The sequence below is a fragment of the Anoplopoma fimbria genome, chromosome 11, assembly GCF_027596085.1.
Source record: "Anoplopoma fimbria isolate UVic2021 breed Golden Eagle Sablefish chromosome 11, Afim_UVic_2022, whole genome shotgun sequence".
NCBI classification, from domain to species: domain Eukaryota; kingdom Metazoa; phylum Chordata; class Actinopteri; order Perciformes; family Anoplopomatidae; genus Anoplopoma; species Anoplopoma fimbria.
The window spans coordinates 7,126,236-7,141,170 of NC_072459.1; the positions used below are offsets into that span (position 1 = coordinate 7,126,236).

The window sequence follows — 14,935 nt, forward strand, 5'->3', positions numbered from 1 at the left end:
AATGTTGGACATATTTGTTTGGATATTTATTGACTATTTCATAATAAATTAATGCTTTAATTTAATAAATTTTCTCTGACAGATCACACAAAGAATAAAGCTTAAAGTAAAAATAATTCATTTTATATACAAAACTCAAAAGGTGCATTTCTTGACATGTGCAAATCTGCGGCATTTTTTTAAAATGTGACCAAGAAGACGGATTTTATTCTGTTATTCATATTTTTACGACAAATCGTCTACTATTGCTGGTTAGATGGACACAATTGACCGCTCATAAAGACCCGCCCCCTTGGTTACTGTTGCTATGTCAGTTAAGCTAATTATGGCAGATTTACTATCTAAATCTAAAGTCATTTATTAATGAATGAGTCATTGATTTGAGACAGAGGAAGACAAACGCAACTTCTCATTTAAAGCCAGTGACCGTCAATTTTTTGCAGATTTTGCCAGCTTTAGCTCGAAAGCTGGCTCATTGGTTAAAAACACACTGATGTTTAATGTTTTCTGCTGACTTGTCTCAAAATAAGAATCCTGTGAAAGGGTTCTTAAAAACACACTTAATGGATACATACATGATGATGTGCCAAAAGAATAAAGCTAACAGGTCCCATGCTAAATTACCATCCTCACCAGTTGATAATCCATGTGGAAGACAAAGAATAAAGAAACAGCATTGTATTGCATTGTCGTGTTAGCTAGCAAAGTTAGGACAAGAAATATGTATGATAGGGAAAATTATAACTCAGCAAATTTTGTTTTAGCATTAAAAATGTCTGGCTGCTTTACTTACTTGCTTGTTATTATTTTTCAAACTTTACTTTTAGGAAGAGGAGTAACAGAAGTATTATGTAAATGTTATCTCAAGTAATGTTAGATGTGTTTGTTTGAATGTCCTCAAAACCAATAAAATCATTTATATCAGAAACTGATACTTTATACTTTATTCTTTATATCAGAAACTGATTCTTTATACTTTATTCTTTATATCAGAAACTGATTCTTTATACTTTATTCTTTATATCAGAAACTGATTCTTTATACTTTATATCAGAAACTGATTCTTTATACTTTATTCTTTATATCAGAAACTGATTCTTTATACTTTAGTTCTACTGTTTTGGTTTTGTGTCCAGTGTCATTCTTACTTCAGCCCTAGTTACGGTTGCTAAGCTACGATTGGACAATCTCTGTTCTGGGGGGAGGGGTTTAACAAGCTGATAACAGTCCCAGTGTTTGATAAAACATTTTCAATTGGGACATTTTTATAATTTTATAATTCAAGGAGCTTTCAGTGTGCATGGCCAATTTAATACATTTCTTCTTCTTTTTCTAGATTTTAAAGTTACAATCTCAAAGATCTCTGCTTTCGTTCTCTTTGGCGGTATCTATGGCGATAAGCGGTATCTATAGCAATCTCACTTCCCAGAAATAGCTGCTTGTGATTTTTCCTGGGAATGTCGCAACAGACACCCAGTTCGTAAAAACTGCAAATTCAAAGACTTGCAATTGGCTCAACCCACATTGTTTGTCTTCAAGATTATTACTTTGATATTTCATATTTACAAAATAACTTTTGAGGCCGTTCTGACAAGAAAAACATGGACATTTGTGTATGTAAGCAGTGCAGGTAAATAGCATTATATTTGGTTAAGGAACATTAATATGTCACATATAGAATAAAATATTAATTTGGAAAAATAAATAAATAAAATATTTTTTTAACTCTCATAGCCCCACAATAAACATGAATGATGGCTCCTTAAATCTAAAACAGATAAATGAATGTTTGTGCTCAGGAGTGAAATCTAAACATTTGACTGTTTGTTTTTTTCTCATATAGTGCATACTCGATAAGACAGCTACTCTGGCATCGTCAGGCAGTATTAGTTTAGGTAAGATACATGTCACAATCATTCTACTACAAATCTAATGGAGAACTTTTTAGAGTCAGAATGTTCACTGTGTGAGTGTTCAAGCTAAAGCTGGGAGTTAGATATTCAGTGAAGAAACACAGCTGCAGTCCAGTTTGTTAAGTAGAAGACGTATTAAAACGAGTCTTTCCCCTTGACGCGTTCACGACATTCAGAGGAGTAAAGAAACCGACTGAACCCCGAGCTCACAAAAAAAGAAAGCAGGGACTTGTCTGTTCTTTCAGAACTCGTGTCTGTGATACATGTCCGGATCGTAGTATTTGGTGACGACCACTCTGTTGGCGAACTTGCGGCCAGTGAGAGCTTGCATGGCTTTCTGACAGTCGGCAGCAGAATCGTACTCCACAAAGATCTGGAGAGGAAACATTTTCAGTCAGGTCCTGAATGTAATGAAGATGAGAGGAGGATATCAGATCAGTGACTCATTCAAGAGCTCCTTTATATGTGATAAAAATCATTAAACATTTGAAATCTTTCTTGATTTAAAACTGGAACACGGTGCCACAAAACCCTTTCAATCAAGCATTAATCTGAACTTTGTGTCGCTTGTCCAAGTTAGTTCTCTAGTGGCTCATTACTGCCCCCCTGAGGCTGGAGGGCAGCAAATACATACAAGTGCCATTCCACATCCAGGCGGCAACCTCCGGTTCTGCCGAGTGAAGCCATTGCGGAAGTGTTGTAAACTTGCATTGCCTCTAATGACCAGCAGGGGGCGACTCCTCTGGTTGTATAGAAGTCTATGAGAAAATGACTCTACTTCTCTCTTGATTTATTCCCTCAGTAAACATTGTAAACATGAGTTTATGGTCTCAATCTCTAGTTTCAAGTCTCCTTCAATACAGCATGATGTTCATTTAGTAAATGATGGTCTAAACTCGTACCTTTCCGCAGCCAGGGACTTCCACACCGTCGACGGGTCGGGGGATCTCGATGGAGCGGACGCTGCCGTACTTGCAGCACTCCTCGCGGATGTCTTCCAGGATCTCCTCGTAGTCCTCGTCGTCCACCAGCTCCTCTGGCATCACCATGTTGAGGAGGCACAGCACCTCCGTGGGCATGCCCGAGTTCTGCAGCCTCTGAAGCCCGGGGACCTGCAGCGTCACCGGGGTTTCTATGATGGAGGTCTGGGGGGTGGGAGGTAAGAGTTGTACTCATCAGCTTAGAATCCGTTTTTACAAATAAGATCCAGACTTTCATAACAAATACATTTCCCATAAACCCTGCTGCTTCCTGCTTTCCCTCCCTCTGCCTGTTACTGTATGTTTGTCATCCTGCAGTGTGTGAACGTGTTGGAAGTCATTTTTCTGTTGACCTTTCACTCCCTCCATCTGCCGCTGAGTCTTTATTTTGCTGAAGTGTAAACGCTGCAGAGATGACCTTGTTTGTTAACAGTTTTATACTCAAAAGCCTTTTTAACAGCAGAATGTTTGTAGTTTTAGCAGTTGGAAAAATGCAAGTAAACTAATTTATTAAGTATTATTGTGTAAAACATTTTTTAAATAAAAAAATAAGATATATCAAATAAATAAAAATAAATAAATAAAAATATTGCTCTCTAGAAAAATGAACCTTGTAATTATAACCTTAAAATAAGTCAGATTTTTAAACATATTTTGATGGAATATATGCGTCATTAAAAAAAATACATAAAACATTTTACAATCACCTTAATTTCCAAAAGAGTTTGCTTATCGCAGCGTTGTCTCTCGACAGTTTTGTTATGTTCAAGTTGTTTCTTCAGTTTGAGGTTTGGAATCATTGTTTTTAGACTTTTTGTTGCAAAGAGGAGGCTATCATCTGCACTCAGTAGCCTGTACACTTTGATTTTAATCTTTTTGTTTTAAATTATTCTCCGTTGACATGAATTCTAACAATATTTTGCCACATGGTGAACAGCATGTTGGCATTAGGCATGGAGACGGATGAGCCAATTTTATTACTGCACTCCAATCAGAGAGGGGAGCACTGTTTCACCTCTTACTTTGGTCTCTAACACACAAACACACATTTAAAGATCCTGGGTTCAGATCACTCCCATACCAACATATAAGCCTGCAAATTTCCCCGCTGCAGGACTAATAAAGGATTATCTTATTTTATCTTATATTTATAATATAAAGGGTATATTTTAATGTGATAGGCTTGTCATTAAAATGAATGAATCAACATCAATAGCCTGTTCTCTTTGTCTCTTTCGTCGCTGTTGTTTAAACTGTTAACATTGTTTTATTAAATGGTGAAAATGAATAAATGAGGTGTTCCAAAAAAATACATAAAACTTTTTCCTGCTGTTATTTGTCCCGGAAAAAACAGACGTGACAAGGAAATAACCAGGATGTTATTTCTCAGAATGCCGGCTCACTGTCACACCTGTGCTTTTCTAATCTAACTTGAAAAGGTAAAAAGGACTCACAGGATTGGCGTTCTTAGCTCCCACACTCGCCCTTTGGACGATCAGCTTCTTGTCGCCTAGTTGCATCCCGTTGAGCCCAGCAACTGCCTGACAGAAAAAAAAACACACAGACCTCAAAGTAACACCTTAAACAACAAGGCTATTGATCTCATGAAACTCGTCACAACATTACCTGATCGGTGGCGCTGACGTCTACGTATTCACAAAAGGCGTAACCTTTGGACAGTGACGTGGCACTGTCCTTCACCAGATTGAACGCTTTGAGAGGCCCGAACGATGTCAAGAGCTCCTTCACCTGCGAAGAAGAGTCAGGAGACGAGATATGAGACTGAAAATTCACGCAGAAACCTACAGAGTGAATAATAAATCACTGTCTATGTCTGATAACATGATTACCGTAAAACAAAAGGTGCGTAGGTAAATAGAAATGGCTTTGGTCGTTTGTACATTTTGTGTTTTTACAGATTTTGCATTGCTATAAATAGAAGGAGGAAGAGATGATGTTAATGTCTTTTGAAGGTTTATGAAGAGATGAGGATGTGGATCTGAGCGCCAAATAACTTCCTGAGACCATCTAAAATATTATTGAGACATAGTAATAAATCTGTAATATATATATGTAATCTCACAGTCAAAGATGGAACTGTTTTTTTTTTTTACGACAAGCTGAGCTGTTAAAATAAAAATTGAATTATTTTTCTAGGTTCTTTTGTATTTTTCCAGCTAGAGGCAAAGTACAGTTAATAACAGTTGGACAATATATTTTCTTACCTTAACATTAACCCCCCCCCCAAAATCCTCGGGCCTTAAACCCCCTAAAAATCCCCGGGTCCTAAACGCGCTCCAAAAGCATGATGGGAGACAGAAAGGAGGGCAACCTGCTGGCTGGCAGTGAATCCGTGTGAGGACCAGAATGTCTTACTTGCCTTGTGTTACATGTTGGCATGGCAGCAGTAGATGAGTACTACTGAACAAATTATGAGCGCAGACTTAACGATCTTACAGGTCCCTAGCTGGGGACAAAGTGGGGGAACAAAAATGAAAGAGCTGTGAGTATCAACGCAGTGGCAAGTGACTGCAAGAAGTAAAAAATAAAAGAAGTCAGTGAGTTATATACATCTACGACGGCCTATTAGGGCCATTGTAGGTTAAAATAAATGAAAATTACAGAGGGAGGGGAGGCAGTAAATATTCAGAGAAAAAAGTTTCCAAATTTCCAAAATTAAAGTAATACATTTACAAAAAAAGAACTTGGATATTCTCTGAAATTAAAGTCACAAATTCACTTGTCAAGGAACCACACTGCTTCACTTTGCAAGGTTGGATCAACCTCATCACACCACAAGACATGAAAGATATATACAGTATATATAAACTTGTTTCTGTCATGCTGTGATATTTTATGAACATAATACTGACAACAGTAATAAAAAATAAAAAATGTGTGTGTATATATATATACACACACACATTTTTTATTTTTCACACTAAGGCAGTGTTTAACAATAGCAATGTGGCGTGATGAGGTTGATCCGACCTTGAACTAAAAACTAAAGTAAATACACAATTTATCCGCAGTTGTTTATCGTTAATTTAATCTCAGACATTGTTTTATTGTTTTATTTTTAAATTTTGCACTTTATAATCTTAGAGAATATCAAGGTTTTTTCTTGGAAAAGTTTGCTATTCTTTTTCACATACATTTACCACTTCAATCTCAGAGAATGTGAACGTTTCTGTGAATATCGCCCCCCTCCTCCGGCCCTAAAATCATATTAATTTTTTTTACCTAAAATAGTCCTAAAACACCATCGTATACATCAGGCTTCATGTGCTCTGTAAGCTAGTTAGAGTAAATGAGACAGAACGGACAGTTAAGTTGCCGTGTAACAGAGAAAGTTTAAACCATCTGCTCATCTGAGAGCAAAGATGGAGCCGTGAAACTGTTTAGTGCTTCAAAGTTTTAGACTCAGTTATGAGTGAAGCCAAACTTTTTATATTCTCAAAGAAAATTATTTGAGAATATAATTTATTTGAATTTTATTGAATTTTTTTGTGACTTTTTTGGGTGTTCCCACTCTTCTCAACCAACTGATGTTACCCACAAAGCAACAAATTATTATGTTTGAGGAGCTAAAACCAGAAAATCTCTGTCAACTTTGCTTTGATAAGCTGCTTAAAACAACAAATCCATCAGTGTTGAAATTAATAATTACTTTTGTTTGTCAATTTATCTTTTTTCCAATAAATCAATTTGTCATTTGGTCTTTAAAACTTAAGAAAATTGTGAAAAATACCCATAAAATTTCCAACCGCGATAATTTTGTCTGAATTCTTAAAGTTATTAATTATGATGGTGTCAATACTTTTATGTTCAAGCAATTGAATCAGCTACAGCTACAGAACTATAGTATGTGTGACAGCCACTCTTTTTCAAAATAAAACATCCTGTTTTCTTAAGGTGGACTTTTTCTTTGACAATATGAACTCAAATGAATCAGGAGCAACACTCAGCTCTAAATACCACACAGAAATAAATACTTATCTGTTTATTAGCCTCTTATGTAAATATATTGGACTTTGCTTACCTTTCTTTAATCAGTATGCTTAACATGAAAAAGTATAAGCAGTTTACTGAGTAACAAAACGCCTTTTTATGAATTATTTATGACATGATATGATTAATGTTTGTTTTATATAAAGAAGTTGTACATTGTGAATAATGAACCTATTTTTATTTTTCCTATATTGTGTTAATGTTAAATTGTTGTTTTTAGTGTTTTTTGTATTTATGTTGCGGGTTCACATTCTGTTTCTGCCACTTGTAAACATTTATTTCTCCTTTTATAGGTAGACTTCTGTTTTCTTTCTACCACAACAAAGATATATATTTTTTAATGTCATTAAGAAAAAATATATTTTGTGCATGTTTAAAAGTGTGACAAAAAATGTCAGCAGGTGAGAGGAAAATGAGGAAATGTGAGTGCACCTGTTCGGTCTGTTTTCAGTTAAATACCTGGTCATCGTTCAGGTAGTTGGGTAGACCTCCTATAAACAGTTTGTGGGGGGAGTCGGGTACGACTGTGGAGACGACGCCTACAGAGAACAAAACAACAACAAAACATTTATTATATCGTATAATAGAATATGTCATGGCTTAATGTTACTCAGAGACAAACCTGGGACGTGGAAAGCGGGCTGCTCTGAGATACCAGGTAGAGGCCGATAGTCATGAGGTCGTCTGATCTTCAGAGACTGACCCTGAAAGATGATTCCATCGAAGGCCATCGCCTGCGTCGTCTCGTCTACGGACCGAAACTGGAGAGGAAAAATGTTTTCAAGACTTCTGCTGTCGCTGTCCCAACAACTACGTTTGTTCTTCAACACTAACAGACTTGAGATTGACATCAACCTTCTCATCTCTCGGCAAAAAGAGAAGCATTTAACCCCAAAATAAAAAAAAGTATTGATTTAAATACAGACTTAGTGAATGTACTTCTACTCTACATTACAACACGCACCTCTAAGAAAGCAAAGTTTTTATCCTGATTTATCTGCACAGCGAGCACGGGGTTGCTCGGGGCTTGTGAAAGGCCTGCGAGCCTCATCTGAGCGTTGAAGAACTCGGCCATGGACTCCTGAGGAGGAAGACAACAAACAGCATGGCTGGAAACAACATGAAGATATCAGTGTTTCATAGAAATATCACAAAACAAACAGGAAGTCAAAGAGATGAGTAACGAGAGAAGGTTCACCTCAGTGACTCCAAAGGGAATATTTCCGACATAGAGGCGTCGGGCTTGTCTCGTCATCTGACTGCCGACTATGGGCACTTGTGTCGGAGCTGCAGCCACTCCGGTGGTGGTGGACGTCGCCAGAAGAGCTATCGTTGGTATCTGACCGGCCGCTGGAGGACAGAGGGGAATGTGAGGAACTTCAACTACAACTGTTACCTTCTGCAAACGAGAACGACTCATTTAAAGATGAAAATGAAATAGCTGTAAAAGACAAACATAGAGCTTTTTAGGCTGTGTGAGAAAATGTGTTTCTACCTCGAGTCCGGTTCCAAAAACTGGTTTATGACTTTTTAAAACTTTTTTTTTGGTCTCTAAAAATCTCGACTTTTAATTATGGTTGCTTTATTTTCTCTACAAAAAAACACTTGCAAAACCTTCTTTCAATGTATAAAAATTATACATGTAATTTATTGTATCTATTATGATTTATTCTTTTATTTTTTCTTTCATTTTTATATATGAACACATTTTTCATGAATAAAATCACCAGACAGGACAATCTGATTCTAGCTAATCCAGAAAATAAACGATCAGATAAAGGAAAATAAATTCATCATATTGATTAAATAATCATATAAAAAACATATATATGTTTACAGATTGTAAAGCCCTCTAAGACAAATTTGTATTTTGGGTTTAACAAAATAAATTGAATTGAATTGAATTGAATATATTGAATATATTGCCACGATGCTATGTTGATTTTCATCATTGTGCACTATGGTCTTATACAAGTATTCATTGAGGCACCATTAAAATTATGCAGAATAATCTATCAGGAGTTACTGTTTGAAGTGTACACATGAATATAAAGACAACTATCACTGGATCACTTTGATACTGAAGAAAAATTAAAAGAAGTTCTGAAGATATAAGTAACACATTTTCTCTTCAATATTCTTCGGAAGATCTTGTGGGATTAAACGAGCAAAAGGAGAACATGATAAGTACCTTGCATAGCTTTGTATTGCATTGGTGTGATGTGTTCAAAGCCAGGAGGAGGCACATCCCAATACTTGCAGGTCCTTTTCTTCCTCGTTCGCCTCGGAGAGTGGCTGGAACCAGAGAAACTACAAAATAAAAGCTCATGTACTATATTTACAGAGTGAAATTTATATGCAATCAATTCTTTAAAAAAAAGCTCTATATAGACGCTGTACATTCTTTTCTCACCAGCAAACAGCAGACAGAAACATGTGAACATATTGAAGCATTTAGCTGATAAAGAGACAGATATTTGCCTCAGGAGGTGGTGGAGACCAAAAACAGAGCTAAAAGATAATGGACTAAGATCTGCATTGGGGACTACGGGATTTACAAGGTGGATGAGGACGTTTTCAGATTCTTTACTGAAGTAAAAGTACTAATATCACACTACAGAAAATACTCTGTAACAAGTAAAAGTCTTGCATTGGAAAGTATGCAAGTATAATCACGAAAATGTAGATCAAGTATTAAAACTGTGACTGTTCTCCTATTACATATTCTTTATTGGATTATTATCACTCATGTTTTAATGTAAAATCATGATTTTACTGTAGTTAGTTGAGGTGGCGCTCATTTCGAGCAATTATCTGATCAAGATTATTTACTTATCTGCTGATTATTTTCTCCATTAATCAATTCATTGTTTGGTTTGTAAAAGATAATGACAATAGTGAGAAATTATTGTCACAATTACCCAGAGTTGAAAAGGACTCCTTCACAATGTTTGTTTAGTCCAAACCTTAATAATTATTACCAATACATTTACAATATTAACATTGTTAGAAGATTTGTGTGAAGAAAATCTTAAAATGTAAAGTAACTAAAGCTGTTAAATACATGTGGTGGAGTAAAATGGAGAATATTTCCCTCTGAGATAGAGCGTAGTAGAAGTATGAAGTACTACAGAAAGAAAAGACTCAGGTAGAGCACAAGTACCTGCAGCTATCCCCCACTGACCTGTGCTTCTTGTGGTCCCTGGAGGAGCTCCGGCGGTCCCGGCTCTTCCGGTCCCGGCTGCGGCTCCTCTTCTCTCGGCTGCGACTCCCCCGGTCTTTACTCCAGCTGCGATGCTTGTCGCCTCGGGCGGGAGATCCACTGCGACTCCTCTTCTTGTGTCTTTCTCTCTCTCTCTCTGTGCAGCAACAAGCAATGATTACTACTATATGTGTGTCTGCCATTAAATACTTTACATGTATTAATAACACTGGATGTAATAGAGATGCACAAGTTAACTTTTTTGATAATCAACTCATTTTTTGAGCAAAAACATTTTCTGGTTCCAGCGTCCAACTTAACACCTTTACTCATGTACCGTATTTAAGTACAACTCAGAAGTACTTGCCCTTACTTGAGTATTTCCAAAGTATTATACTTTGTACTTTTACTCCACAACATCTCGGAGGGAAACATTGTACTTTTTTCCATTTATTTAACAGCCATAGTATCTTTGATTTTACAAACAAAACATTTAATACATTTATAAATGGGTTTTCAGTTATGTGGCATGTTGAAGTTAACATGAGGTCGACAAGATAAAGTTGTAATCTGTCCCACAACAAAACTAACAAAATAAAGTAATAACTAAAAATAGTTTCTCGTTCACACATATTAATATCTTGTGCTCATACAGTTAAAAAAAATGTAATTCAATGTGGGACCTTGAATGCTCTAAAATGCAACACAGTGAAAGTGAGCATTTTAAATTGTTATTTATTTACTTTTGATACTTTAAGTACATTTTGCTGCTAATAATAATGCAGGACTTTTATTTGAAACAAAGAACTTTCACAGTGTTGTACAGCTACTAATACTTAAGTGAGCGAGTACAGCTTTTACACAATATTTTCCTGAATATCTTTAGAGTTATTTATTGATTTGGCTTCATTTCTATCAAACAAAATCTGCAGACTGAATGTAAAAATGAAAAACAACTGTTAGATGTAGCCCTATTATGTTTTATTACTGCATTACTCATCCTCTTTACAGGCAATTTAGATTATTAAACAAATATTGTCTGCATAATTACATCATAAATATTACATTAATGTGCCTAAATAATTTTTATAATTACTAAAATGACTCCTACTTTAATTACTGTACCTGAAGTTATTTCATGGGACTAACTGAAGTTGATTACATTTTTCTTAAAACAAATATAACAGAAGGTAAAATAAGGTGCTGCCATAAAACACGAACGTCTCCTCTCTTCTGTTTATTAATAACATGCTCTGATCCCCTCCAGTCTCCTCTGTGGAAAAGACGGACCAACACATCATATTTCTGACAGTTTAATGTGGCTGTTCTTCTGGGCAAAAGGGGGAACGTCAGGCAGAACATGACTTAAGACCTTTTACCAAATCAATGGAGGTACTTTTCATTTCTGTTCAGATCTGATCCAACATTAGCTCTACGATGATTAAAAAGTTTGAAATGTGTTGGGTTCCTTTTTATTACTTTATTTCTTTGTGTGTCTGGGAAAATGATTGGTGTTTTAGGTGACCTCTTAGCCTCAATTTACTTCAGTTTATTATTGAGCGATTTAATAGTTTGATTGTTTGGACTTCAACATATCATAAAATAGTGAAACATTCCCATCATAATTCCCAATCATAATGTCTTGTTGAATCACATTAAACAAAATAAATGCAGGACCCTCACATTGGAAGACATGGAACTGGGGAATGTTTGAGATTTTAGCTTAATTTTTTTTTTTTTAAATCTTTTAGTTGCCAACTACTTTTACAACTATCAATTAATCAACTTATCAGTTCAGCTCTACATGAGCTGTATTTACCTGATAAATGTTTTCTCATGATTGTGAAGCCTTGTGAAACACAAATCAAAGTTAAGATGTGAACGATGCTGTTTATTATTTTTATTTGTATCATTGTTAGTATTATTGCTATTATCATCATAATTGTTATTATTATTATTACTTTTTTTACACATGCTACACAAATCAAAGTTAAGATGTGAACGATGCTGTTTATTATCATTATTTTTATCATTGTTAGTATTATTATCATAATGATCATCATTGTTCATCATTGTTATTATTATTACTTTTTTATATACACAAATCAACGTTATAATGGAAAAGATGCTTTTGATAATTATTATTATTATTATATTAATAATATCCTTATTATTATTGGTATCATTGTTAGTATTATTACTATTATTATCATAATTATCATCATTGTTATTATTTTTACTTTGTTTTATACGTGCTACACAAATCAACGTTATGATGGAAAAGATGCTTTTGATAATTATTATTATTATTATTATTATCATTAATATCCTTATTATTATTGTTTTTTTACGTATTATTACAAATCATAACGTTATGATGGAAAATATGCTTTTGACAATTATTATTATTATTATTAATAATATCCTTATTATTATTGTTATCATTGTTAGTATTATTACTATTATCATCATAATTATCATCATTATTATTTTTACTTTGTTTTATACGTGCTACACAAATCAACGTTATGATGGAAAAGATGCTTTTGATAATTATTATTATTATTATTTATTAATAGCCTTATTATTATTGCTTTTTTTTTTTTACACGTGCTACACAAATCAACGTTATGATGGAAAAGATGCTTTTGATAATTATTATTTTTGTTATATTAATAATATCCTTATTATTATTGTTATCATTGTTAGTATTATTACTATTATTATCTTATCATTGTTAATTATTCATATTGTTATTATTTTTACTTTGTTTTATACGTGCTACACAAATCAACGTTATGATGGAAAAGATGCATTATTTTTGATGATTATTATTATTATTATTATTAATAATAATATCCTTATTATTATTGTTATCATTGTTAGTATTATTACTATTATTATCATCATTGTTATTATTTTTTTTTTTTTTTACACGTGCTACACAAATCAACGTTATGATGGAAAATATGCTTTTGATAATAATAATAATTATTATTATAATAATAATATCCTTATTATTATTGCTTTGTTTTTGTGGTCAGGTAAATCAAAACGCAAAAAGACACATATTAGTTATAGAGTTTTGTTTAATCTTATTAATAATGTGTTGCAACAATTAATAATGCAAGCCGAATTAAAAAGCACATCATAATGATTCATAAAATACCATAATGAGTCCATTCCACCCAAATGTGTCTTTGCAGGAGAGGAAACAACTTAAAAGGGTCATTATTTTCATTGGGTTTCGCGTGTAGCGGCGTCGCGCACTAGAGCGTCAGGTGAGTTGAACGTGCACTCTCACCGGTGCCAGACTGCGTTCACGTGTACGTTACGTTTAGCTCCGGCTGAGGGGATGAGGTTTCCGGCATCACTAATGTTACGCACTATGCTAGCCTGGAGACCACACCGGGGCACAAAAGACCGTCAATACTCACCCTGTCGATTCTCACTCAGCTGCTTCTCAAATTCCTCGAAATCAGACATTCTTCCGGTTGTTTCGGTGTCAAAAAAGGCAAACACAGCCGGTCTGAGGGGACCGATGAGTGTCAGTGCAGCAAAACCCACTGAAGTCTAGTCTATATATATGTGTGGACCACATCCGGTCAAACCCGTCAAAATAAAAGCACTCAGACGAACCGGGGTTTTAAGCTTAAGATGTTTCATCACTTTTATTTATCAGTTAAACCGTAAAATGAAATAGAAATAGAAATAAAAAATATATACAGTACCAGTCAAAAGTTTGGACACACCTTCTCATTCAACTACTTTGAAGAATGTAAAATATAAAACATATTCTGGTTTGTTGAGCATTTGTTTGTTTACCACCTAATTCCATATGTGTTCCTTCATAGTTTGGATGTCTTCAATATTAATCTTCAATGGAGAAAAAAATAACAATAAAGAAAAAACATTGAATAAGAAGGTGTGTCCAATGTTTTGACTGGTACTGTATGTTTAAGGAGTTCAATCCCTAAAAATGAATAAACCCAGAGAATAAACTATCATATGCATCAGACCTAAAAAACATAAATATTAAGTATTTAATATTTATATTATATTTAACATGTACAGTAACAGTCAAAAGATTGGACACACCTTCTCATTCAACTACTTTGAAGAATGTAAAATATTAAACATATTCTGGTTTGTTGAGCATTTGTTTGTTTACCACAGCGGCTGTGGTGTATCCAAGGTAGTTCTCCAATCAGAGGGTCGGTGGTTCGATACCCGGCTTTGGCAGTCGATGTGTCCTTGGGCATGACACTTAACCCCAAGTTGCTCCCGAAGGCTTGCCATCGGTGTGGACTGGATGTTGCATGAATGTTAGTTAGAGTATGATGGTGGCACCTTGCATGGTAGCCTGTCATCAGTGTGTGAATGGGTGAATGATATGTAATATACTACTGACTCTAAGTCGCTTTGGATAAAAGCGTCTGCTAAATGACTGTAATGTAATGTAATAATTCCATATGTGTTCCTTCATAGTTTGGATGTATTCAATACAATGTAGAAAAAGAAAAAAAAAAAACATTGAATGAGAAGGTGTGTCCAAAACTTTTGACTGGTACTGTATATACGTAAACTACAACTACTTTTTTTTAGTTACTGTGGATTTTTATTTTTCTTATTTACTTATTTAAAATACTTGTTTGTTTTTTTACTATGTACCTTGTTTGCACTATATCTAAGAAGTAATTTTTGTGCGAAAACAACCTCATAAATACTTATATGGTGAAATGTTACTAAGTGTACTTGTATTTGGGACAATTTTTGAGGTAGTTCACTTTGTGTCCGTTTTTTATTCCACTACATTTATCTGCTTGAAC

At 34.6% G+C, this 14,935-nt stretch overlaps 1 protein-coding gene across 4 annotated transcripts; it reads right to left on the minus strand.

Annotated features, from left to right (window-relative positions):
- Positions 1-1,739: 1,739 nt before the first annotated feature.
- LOC129098642 (splicing factor U2AF 65 kDa subunit-like) lies at positions 1,740-13,666 on the minus strand. 4 transcript variants are annotated; one of them, XM_054607710.1, is made up of 11 exons: positions 13,544-13,666; positions 10,089-10,263; positions 9,096-9,199; positions 8,103-8,254; positions 7,869-7,985; positions 7,527-7,665; positions 7,364-7,443; positions 4,520-4,642; positions 4,348-4,434; positions 2,816-3,058; positions 1,740-2,286 (listed from the first exon to the last, which is right to left on the minus strand). In XM_054607710.1, exons 1-11 carry the CDS (start codon positions 13,590-13,592, stop codon positions 2,155-2,157), a joined length of 1,401 nt encoding a protein of 466 aa, XP_054463685.1. In that variant the 5' UTR covers positions 13,593-13,666; the 3' UTR covers positions 1,740-2,154. The 4 variants fall into 4 exon arrangements, with proteins under 4 accessions (XP_054463685.1, XP_054463683.1, XP_054463684.1 ...); XM_054607708.1 differs by having other exon boundaries at positions 1,740-2,314; XM_054607709.1 differs by having other exon boundaries at positions 9,096-9,214.
- Positions 13,667-14,935: the final 1,269 nt, after the last annotated feature.

What these genes read in the sequence shown, in the direction of transcription:
- LOC129098642 (XM_054607707.1), bottom strand. Translation starts at nt 13,592, where the DNA reads ATGTCTGATTTCGAGGAATTTGAGAAGCAGCTGAGTGAGAATCGACAG. An exon ending in AAAACTTTGCTTTCTTAGAG is followed by an intron (nt 7,666 to 7,868) that starts GTGCGTGTTGTA and finishes TTTCCTCTCCAG; the next exon opens with TTTCGGTCCGTAGACGAGAC. An exon ending in ACGTCAGCGCCACCGATCAG is followed by an intron (nt 4,435 to 4,519) that starts GTAATGTTGTGA and finishes TTTTTCTGTCAG; the next exon opens with GCAGTTGCTGGGCTCAACGG.